The sequence below is a fragment of the Pholis gunnellus genome, assembly GCF_910591455.1.
Source record: "Pholis gunnellus genome assembly, chromosome: 16".
In the NCBI taxonomy this organism is placed as follows: domain Eukaryota; kingdom Metazoa; phylum Chordata; class Actinopteri; order Perciformes; family Pholidae; genus Pholis; species Pholis gunnellus.
Window position 1 is genome coordinate 5,522,923 of NC_136543.1, and position 10,395 is coordinate 5,533,317.

The following is a 10,395-nucleotide window of genomic DNA, read 5'->3' on the forward strand; positions in this document are numbered from 1 at the left end:
TGTTGTCGGACATCTCTGTGACTCGGAGCCTGTGAGCGAGCAACAGTCTGGCTCATTTCAAATGCGTTTTCAGAGTGCGGGTGGAGCCGAGCGACGATATCTATTTAAATATCAAATCCAATAATGAGATGCCCTTTGTTTGACTCGCAGACACTCCGGTGCAGGTGACGTGCGAAAGGAAATCCAACGCTTCTCTTCATATGAGAGTTCCCACATTTTCTGGTGGTGTAACAACAGCGAAGACTGTGAGCTGGCTTCGGGGGGGGGGGGGGGGGGGGGGGGGGGGGGAGATTGATGACAAGGTCTGAATTGGACGGAGCAGCAGGTTGGAGAAATGGCTGAACAAGAAGGGAGAAGTAAATGTCATGGTTGAAATACAGAAGAATAGATTTTCTTTCTGCTTCCAGGATGTTTGTACAGGAAAGTTGGAAAAACCCTGTATGTATGAGATTAGAGGCTACTTGGTCAAGTAGCTGTCATTTAACCCACAATACTGTCTCCACTAATAAGTGTCATTTCCAAATGTTAACAAATGCCACACTTCAGTGTGGCAGCGCACAATAAAAATGATTTGTTTGATCTATCTCCTCCAGCACAAAACCACCATTCACGCAGGGTGCACCAAGGTAATAACCATACAGTATCATTACTAAAGATTAATAGGGCTTTTAATATAGTCATTAAACTCCCGTCTGAAATATAGATGACAGTTGTCAGCAGAGATAGTGTTCTGTTCCATTTTCAGGATGTTTTGAACATCCTTTGGGTGCCAGAGTTATAGGTGCCACCGGTGCGATCAAGAGCTAACAACATCCTGTGGCATTTACACTTCACTGCTTTCCAAAGGATGAGCGCTGAGCTCGCCTGCACTGTAGCAACCTATCAGGCGTGCAATGCCCCTATCACAGCATTGCAAAGTGTAGCTTTTAAAAGATAAAAAAAACAACCTTAATACAACTATGAGGTTACTTATTTAACATAATTATGTTATGCCAGTCAGGAAATGTCCCCAGTCAGATATGTGTGTGTGTGTGTGTGTGTGTGTGTGTGTGTGTGTGTGTGTGTGTGTGTGTGTGTATATGTATATATACAGTATATATATATTATGTGTGCACGTTCCTTTTTGTATACCCAGTCAGGTTTCCTGGTCAGCACCTTTTATTTCCAACAGCTGTTCCTGAATAAACAAAAATTCCTTACAATAAAAAAAAAACACAAGTCTGGCGTTGAAACCAGACTGACAGTACAACAAGCGCCAAGTAGACGACGGAGGCTTTTTTGGGGGTCTGTATTCACCACAGGAGCGATGCTAGTCCATCATACAACGTTGGTGATATGTTGTCAAGATATTGTTGTCTTAGAAACATAAAGAAATGGGCTCGGAGCGCTGAAACTTAAAGGGTTAGGCTCTGATGCATAGCAGATCGATGATTTAAAGTGATCAACTTAATCATTCTGAATCCAGACCTATAGTGTTCGCTGCAAGTTGTTCCTGAAAAACACTGTGTTGTGGTGTTATTTCGGTGTCGCATATATTTATAGGTAATACTGCTCATCTCATTTTCAGGTTGTGAACATTCGTTAAGCTGCCACTAAATACTGCAGAGCTTCTTCCTTCCTCCAAAAGGAAATTCCAGGTCTTTGTGCTTTAGTGATAACTTTAATTACTTGCAAGTGTTGAGAGCCGGGCCTCATTAGATTTGACAAGAGCATAGATCAGAGGATAAAATACTGGATTACTGGACAATAAATAGCTATCAAAGGTCGACCCTGCTGTCACTCTTGAAACTTAGTTTGTTGCTTCACACTATATATTTGTCGGTTGCTAAACCAAGCATCATGGTAAAAACGATCAGGATGAATAACTCCTCCACAACCACGTCCGACTCACTCAGAGAAAAGTGTATTTTTTGACCTTTACATAACAAAGCAAGTTGACTAAGAACATGTTCTTTATCTGTAGCAGCAGCCTGGGGGAGGAGTATGTGGTCAGACGATGGCTATTTAAATCCTCTCAGATGAAGTGGAATGCTCCAAGGCTCTTTGTCTGATTCACGCCTGCCCTTAGCTAAAGACAGCAAAACCAGTCTCATGATCAAAACCGCCATTTCATAATGTTTTCAATACAAGAATAGATTGTTGCCACCGCAGTAGCTTTTCCCCGTGTGAACTAAAGAGTAGCCTTAGTGCAAAATCCCCTCAGCGGTAGGCCTACTCACAACCCTCGCACTTCTGGACCTCTGAGTACCGTGAGACCTTTGGACGAGGAGATTCATCTTTTTTTATCTTTCGCATTCAATAACATTTGGAAAATCATCCTAACTGGATGGACTTCCTCTGTGTCACCCTCAATATTCTGAGACTAGGGTGGGGGCAGAAAAGTGAACTTTGAAACATTGCTTTCCTAACTTTGTGAAACAAAATGTAACAAATACAGCATGACACCCCTGAAATGATCGCACAGCCCTCTTGGGGATGCAGACCCCCAGGTTGAAAACCACCAGCCTAGATGACACACACACACGCGCACACACACCTACACACACACACACACACACGCACACACGCACACACACCTCCCTTCAGTTAAACTGTTTGGGTAAATATGGAAATGAAGTAATTCATTTCAACATGGACTCTGTCTTACTATTTATTTTTTACAGCAGGTGGTCACATGACGGGGTGATAACTCTGAAGTAGAGGTCTTCACAAGTTCACTCTGACCGATAAGTTGGCCACATGAACCGTTATAAGGTCATCGTGTGTGTGTGTGCTGATGCCTAACGGATGCTAAAGACCAACCATACGTTTGAGGTCACTTAGAAATCGTGTCTGCAGTACAAAGGCTGTATGCATTTTGTTCAGAAGATATTAGCGGAAATTTCGAATAAGATTTGTAACTTTTCAAATGTCGGTACCTGCCTCAAAAATTCAGTAATGGGTCGAGCTCTACTGGGTCCAAATAATGTCTAATCGGGTCAGACTGGGTCCAGTTGTGTTACTGCAGGTCTCAGGTCTGTGAGTCAGCAGTTGAATGCTCTTTTTCTTTTCTTTTTTTTGCATGTTTATTCTGAATCAGGCCTAATTATTTAGTCCTTAACAATGGGTGTCTTTCAAAATGAGTCTATGTATGTTAGGTTAGGGGTAGTTTTCTTTATGAAGACCTCTACTACGTAGACTCTCATACCCTATGTAGGTATGCAGATGCAAATGACAATGTCCAACATATGCAAAATAACATTGGCACGGTTGTGCATACTCAACCAGAGGTGTCGTATATCGGAGAAGGTGAAAGTGCAGAATTCTTGTATCTGTCTTGAGTTCTGATAGAAGAGGACCGCTTTAATCTGTTGGGTCTTCATTCCGCCACTAGAAACCGATCAAACACCACGTGTGAAGTCATAGCTCAAGGCTTCTGTGTTAGCTTATTTGTAGAGTAAGTTTTGGGTTTTATGTCGTTTCCTTTTCGATATGACCAATCTTACAACAACTCCTTAGTGCAAGAAGGATGTGGGTATTATTTGGTGGGCTCTTATCTGTTCCCCATGGTGAGGAGGTACATACAGACGTGGTCAAATATTGCAGCACATCTATATCGTCATTAGAAGGAGCACATCAGTACTCCACCCGACCGAGTGAGACGCCAGCATTCTGTCTTCCACTACAGTATGACAGGAACACAGCACAGCACAGTGCTCCGTTCCAAATTCTCATTGATTCTCATGGTTTTTAATCAGTTTAAACTGTATACGAATACTCATAATACAGAAAACATTTGTTTCATGTCCAGAATCCAGCGTCCCATCGTGAACGATTTTTAGTTTGCCAAACAAACGATAAAAGGTTTTTGATTTCGGCGCCCCTTCCACGTGGTCGTGTAAAGAAGAGTTTTTAGAAGACGGATGTAAATAGCACATTTAGTTTGCATGGGGTTTCTTTTCTACCTAAAATAACCAGGAATAATGGAAACTACTACTTTTGGTTTGGACTCTACAGAGCGACTAACATCTTTGTGTCTTTATCCTGTAGATTGTTTAGTTCAAGTGTAAATGGTTTATTAATGTGTGGTTTATATAATCTGGCTTACGATCGCATTGAAATAATGACTTTGATCCTGTTAAAGGAAGGAGGGTGGAGCTTTGTTTTGGGGGATATTTATGATTTTTGTGTACATGTGGAAGTATCAAGACTTTTGTGCTGTTTAATAAACCCTCTCCTAATTACTGACATGAGTCATGTGTAATTACTGATCCAGTGTTCTGTAGCTCTGAAGGTGGAGCGGGTCGACCACTCATCACAAGGTTGGAGCTTCAATCCCTGGCTCCTCCTGTCTGCATGTCGACGTGTCCTTGAGCAAGGCACTGAACCCCAGGTTGGCCCTGATGGGCAGGCCTGCGTCTGGCATGGCAGCTCTGTTACCATCAGTGTGTGTGTGAATGAGGAGCAAACTGTGACGTGCTTTGTCCACTAAGCTAGAAAAGGGACATAAATGTCCATCTAACACCAATATTATTGTTGGAATGCTGTTAATTGTTCTTCAAATCTTTATTCCTCCGTTTTATATTTCTTCCGTACGTATTTTGGCACTTATCTCCCTTCCACATTTTTTAAGCTACAGAAACTGTTCAAATATCAAAATGTTCAGCTCTTTCAGCTCATGTCTGCTATGTCTCCATATTTCTAATCCTTAAACTTTTTGAATTATTAAGCTTTTTGCAATTTTTTTTTAATCGGTTTCTATGGAGAATATTTTCAAATCCTCTTAAACTTTTTCAACTTTCAAATCCTTCTACTTCCTCATACTGTCAGCTACAGACACCATAGTTCAACATTTCAACTAGAAGGGTTTTCAGCAGTTTAAATGCTTTCAGGCTACAACATTTTTCAGACAGGTAGTCTCCCATTTCTGTATTTTCAGCAATTTGTAATCTTTAAACGTTTTGAATTATTAAGCTTTTTTTGAATTGGATATCTATTTTCAGCAATGTTTTTGTAATTCATTTCAGCTTTCAGCATTCCAACGCATTTTCAGCAGGAAATGCATTTTCTAGTTTACATTAACACATGTTTTATTGGTTTCCTGCTCTATAGTGTCTTATCCATTTAGTTTGTTGAGTTCTCATTTTTTATTTAGTTTTTTTGTAGTTCTTTTAATTCCCTGAACTTATTTTTAACTATAATGATATTTTAATCATGATTATTGTGTAAAGCTCCTTGTACCTTTGCTTTGAAAGATCTTTTTTTAGGCTTTTTTTGCCTTTATTTGACCGCACAGCTGAAACACTTTTAATCAGGCCTGCAATGTTCAATGAAAAGTAAACAACACTCTATGTGTCCTTTATCTACAAATCCTGATTCACTTATAATTTATTTTTTCAAAATCATTGCTGCCAATATTATTTATTCGTATACATTATGTCTTTCACTATAATGGAGGAAAGAGCTTGAAAGTTCATTTAAAATTCAAATTTATTGTCATTGCTCAGTGTTAAATATCACATTTTATACTGAATAATGTGGCCCAGCCCGAGCTCTCTAAGAAAACGAGGAAAAACTCCCCCAAATCCTGATGCCAGGAAAATGAGAAGAAACCTCGAGAAAGGCAATTCAGAGAGAGATCCCCTCTTCTCGGACGGCTGGGTGTGCTACAAGATCTGCAAAAGCAGGAGTTCCTCACGTTCTCCTTCCTGTCAAAGAGGCAGAGCAGCGTTAGAATTTGAATGACACTTATGCATGACATGAGATAATATTAATATAATAATTCCAACTACTAACAGGCTGTTCCTTTGCAGCACAACCTCGTCCTGCAGAATGACGATGAAGGAGTTCCTCACGTTCTCCTTCCTGTCTGTTACGTGTCTTGTGTTTGTGCTCTCCATCTGCTTACCCTCAGTGTCCTCTCGGGTGCCACCTTCTGTCCCGGATGCCAGCTGCAGCAACTGATTGGACGCAGCTGCGTTCAATCACGATCAGCAGTGTATAAAAGGAGAGGGGCTCCTGAAGGACAACCCCTTGGGTCAAAACCACGGCAGTGAAGCTGTGTGGACGTGTGTGGCAGTGGATCAGTGGATCAGTGGATCACCCGATCACCCGAGATACAGCCGTGTGGGCTGTTGTTGGCCGTATAGTGGTCTAGGGTCGCTTTCTTGTTGCAAGGAAGTTGTTTTCATTTACTGCCGTTTAAGCAGTTAACCGTTCTCTATAATACACATTCCTTTGTTAAACGCTCATCAGTTGCTCAGTCCCTGGCGGAGGTAGGCGTTTCAGGGTTTCGGCCGCTGATGTTTGCCTTTCAAGTCGCCTCGAGCCCGGCACGCTCCAGAAGATAGGTAGGTGAAGATTTGGTTAGGCAGGATCTGAGGAAGTTTGTTTATATTGCTGAGAGAGACCGTAAGCACGGTACTGGTTGTGTGGCATCCGGTATCAACATGTATCACATTGGTCCCTTGTGAGGTGTACTTGTGTGTACGTGTCAGCTGTTTGTAGCTTGTGAGTTAACTCAGTTGAGGGTTAACGGCAGCGTTAGCGGCGTTGCTAGCGGTGAGCTAGGGCTGCTGTGTTTTACTCTTCTCTTCACCGTGGGAGGATGGCAGAGTTTGATATGGAGGAGTTTGTGGCGAATCCTTCTCTCACTCTGTTCGAGAAGTGCAAGAAGAGTGAGCTGCGGGAAATAGCCGCGTATTATAGTGTTCCTGTTTCGATTACCCTTTCGAAAGGGGAACTCAAGGCAGTGATTGTTAACAACTTGTGTGGTAAGGGTGTTCTCAGGCTACCGGAGCCGGTAGAGACCGAGCAGCCTTTCACTCCGGCTGCGCAGAGCGGTAGAACGGAAGCGAAGCCGCACACATTGCCCCAGTTTGATCCGTTCTTTTCGGGATCAACTCCTGGTTCGGGGGTTGAGGTTCGGGTAAAGATGCGCCTCGCTCGTCTCCGGGTGGAAAAGGAAGAGCGAGAGTTTGAGCTACGGAGGGAGTTAGCATTCCGCAAGTTGGAGGCAGATACGGCAGTTAGGATGCGTGAGTTAGAGCTGCGTTCTGTTCCTGCTCGCACCTCGGCAGATATACAGGTAACGCCAGGGTCAACTGCTGCCTTCGATGTCACTAAACATATTTCTTTGGTCCCTGTATTTCGTGAGTCTGAGGTGGAATCATACTTTGGTGCGTTTGAGCGTATTGCTGCGGCTTTACATTGGCCAGAAGACGTGTGGGCAATACTGTTGCAGTGTAAGCTATGTGGAAAAGCTCAGGAGGCTTGCTCGTCCCTGTCCGTGGAAGATAGTCTGGTCTATGAGAAGGTCAAGGGTGCCATTCTGCGAGCCTATGAGCTAGTGCCAGAGGCTTATAGACAGCGGTTCCGGAGCATTAGGAAGTCTTACAACCAGTCATTCATATTTCTTTGGTCCCTGTATTTCGTGAGTCTGAGGTGGAATCATATGACGAATGACGATGAAGGAGTTCCTCACGTTCTCCTTCCTGTCAAAGAGGCAGAGCAACATTAGTATTTAAATGACACTTATGCATGACATTAGATAATATTAATATAATAATTCCAATTACTAACAGGCTGTTCCTTTGCAGCACAACCTCATCCTGCAGAATGACGAAGGAGTTCCTCACGTTCTCCTTCCTGTCAAAGAGGCAGAGCAGCGTTAGTATTTAAATGACACTTATGCATGACATTAGATAATATTAATATAATAATTCCAATTACTAACAGGCTGTTCCTTTGCAGCACAACCTCGTCCTGCAGAATGACGATGAAGGAGTTCCTCACGTTCTCCTTCCTGTCAAATAGGGAGCAGCATTAGTATTTAAATGACACTTATGCATGACATTAGATAATATTAATATAATAATTCCAACTACTAACAGGCTGTTCCTTTGCAACATAACCTCGTCCTGCAGAATGACGATGAAGGAGTTCCTCACGTTCTCCTTCCTGTCAAAGGCAGAGCTGCGTTAGTATTTGCAGGACAAGTTTGGTTTGGTATACGTTGCGTGTGTGTCCGTGTGTAGTGTTAGTTCTCTGCGAGCCATGGGTGAACGCTGAGCTGCTCCAGGGTAGGACGCTGCTTGGGGTCGATGGTAAAACATCTCTGCAAGAAATCCTGGCAATCTGGAGAGAAAGAAGGAGAAGAAAGGTGAGTGCGACGGCTACAGTGATCCACCACAATGTCAACTGAAATCAACAGATATGTTTCTGCTGGCATGTTCGTGTGTATGTTTTTCTTACCTTTGGACAGCGTCTCGCTTATTCCCACACGGTTTCTCATGAACATCTGGGTGTCAAATTCTTCATCACTGTGGAGTGTTTGAAAGAGGACCGTTCCAATCTGCCACACTGTGGTGGGTCCGGCGCTGTACCTATATGTCCACCACTCTGGGGGGCTGTAATCAGGGAAACCTAGAAGATACAGACATAATAAGGTGATGAGGATGAGGAGCTGTGTCTAATTGTAAAAGTCACAGATGGGTAAGTTAGTGAAGAGCAGGAGTAAAGCCAGACATCTTACTGCGGAAGATGCGATAAGAGGATCTTCTCTTCATGAAGCAGCTCAGACCAAAGTCAATGAGGCGAACTCGCGGGACGTCCGAGCTGGTCTCAATCAAGATGTTATCACACTTAATGTCCCGGTGGAAAATGTTTTCCTTCTCTAGGTCAATTGCTGCATCTACCAGCTGTTTCAGTATGATCTGACAGACAAAAAGAGAGAGAGATGAGGGATCACAGAGGAGGATGGTTTGACATGTTTTCATGGCTGTGACTCTGAGCTGACTACAACTACAAAACACAACGTTTCTAAAACCACCTTAAGCCATAGAAACCGAAATGCACAAGAGATTTTCAGTAGATTGCGTAAAAACCACATCTGTTTATTTTTCTCCTCCAAATAAGTTTAGTTGACCTGGAGCTTTGTCTACCATCTGTTTGACTGCCTCCACTACTGTTTCTTGATCCATCAGAACAATTACTTTGGTGAGTACAATGTTACCATGATCAATAGACACAATGACCTAAAAACTAGGAAAATAAACCTTAAATTGCAAAGAAAATCCTTTAGGTCGTCTCCAAGTTCCTGTAAAAAGTTAAAGACACACAAGGATTCTCCAGCAGCTTACCTTGGCCTCCTGCTCTGGTAAGGAGCCTCCGTTTCCGTCGAGGTAGTCAAATAGGTCCTCGGCGGGGATCGGTCTCTCCATTACCAGGATCAGTTCCCTGTTCAGATTGTACCAGTCCAATAGAGACACAGGTGCTGACATCCCCTCTGATCTACTTGTTTTGTCCGCCAGTTTCAACATGATGGCAACCTCCATGGGCAGCCGCCTCCCAGTTCCATCCTGAAACATCACAACAGAGAGAGGATGAGGATGAGAGAGAACCATGATTCATCCATAATACATTCAGAAACAGAGTGCAGTGTTGAATACAGAAGATTTTAACAGCAGCAGGTGTTGCTCACTCACCACGTGGTAGAGAATGTTCTTCTTGCGAATGTGTTTGATGGCAACCTACGAGATACAAAAAAGACTTGTGTTAGCACTCCCTGACCATATCGTGTGTGTGTGTGTGTGTGTGTGCAAGATTGTGTGTGTGTGTAACACTTACAGGTAGATTATCTGCTTTGCGATAGCCACCAAACACAGTTCCATATCCTCCTTGACCAAGCAGATCCTGCTGTTTGTATTTGACCCTAAATTGAGCTGTTAACAGAACAACACATATTATGTGTTAATACAGTTGTAACACCAAATATATGCTACCTAAGCTCTAATATGAAACCCTCCTATATTATACTTAATATAGATCCTAATTTTACACTAAGATGAGGTCAAACCTTACATTTACTAATAATAATAATAGCGTTGTTTATATAGGACCTTTTAAAAAAAGAGTTTACAAAGTGCTTTGACAGACAAAGCAGCAAAAGCAAGGCAATAGTAACAACACTATACTGACCTTTCATGGCATCTATATAATGTTTGGTCTTCAGTTTTCTCCTCCTCTTCTTTTTGGTCTTCTTTGGTCCTTCCTCATGGGCGACGGCCTTCCCGTTATCGACTCCCACATCCTCCACAGATGTACTGGAGCTTTCTACAGAGGATAAAAACACCCAGAGGATCATCAACTGTATGGTATTGTTGTGTTAGCTTTTTGTAAAGACTTACACTGATATGTTAACACATGTGAGGCACATGCGAACCCACAGTTACACACCCAAATATTCTTTTAAGTGTGTTTATCCTGGATGTAATAGAGCTTTCCAGAAGTTCAGAACATTGTGTTTCTAAAGTTTTTATTTTGTTTGTTTTACAGTCACTCGTCATCAGAGATTGAGGATACCAGCCAGACTCTGCAGTCAAGTCCTCTTTCAAGGTGTTCTCTCTCTTTATTGTT

At 42.5% G+C, this 10,395-nt stretch overlaps 1 protein-coding gene across 1 annotated transcript; it reads right to left on the reverse strand.

Moving 5' to 3' along the window:
- Nucleotides 1-8,017: 8,017 nt before the first annotated feature.
- LOC306708393 (serine/threonine-protein kinase pim-1-like) lies at nucleotides 8,018-9,964 on the reverse strand (the record flags this gene model as incomplete). The annotated part of the gene is made up of 7 exons (XM_079176229.1): nucleotides 8,018-8,115; nucleotides 8,233-8,403; nucleotides 8,621-8,693; nucleotides 9,120-9,338; nucleotides 9,465-9,509; nucleotides 9,607-9,701; nucleotides 9,958-9,964. The coding sequence occupies 7 exons, from the start codon at nucleotides 9,962-9,964 to the stop codon at nucleotides 8,018-8,020; spliced, it is 708 nt and encodes a 235-aa protein (XP_079032355.1).
- Between the last annotated feature and the right edge of the window lie 431 nt (nucleotides 9,965-10,395).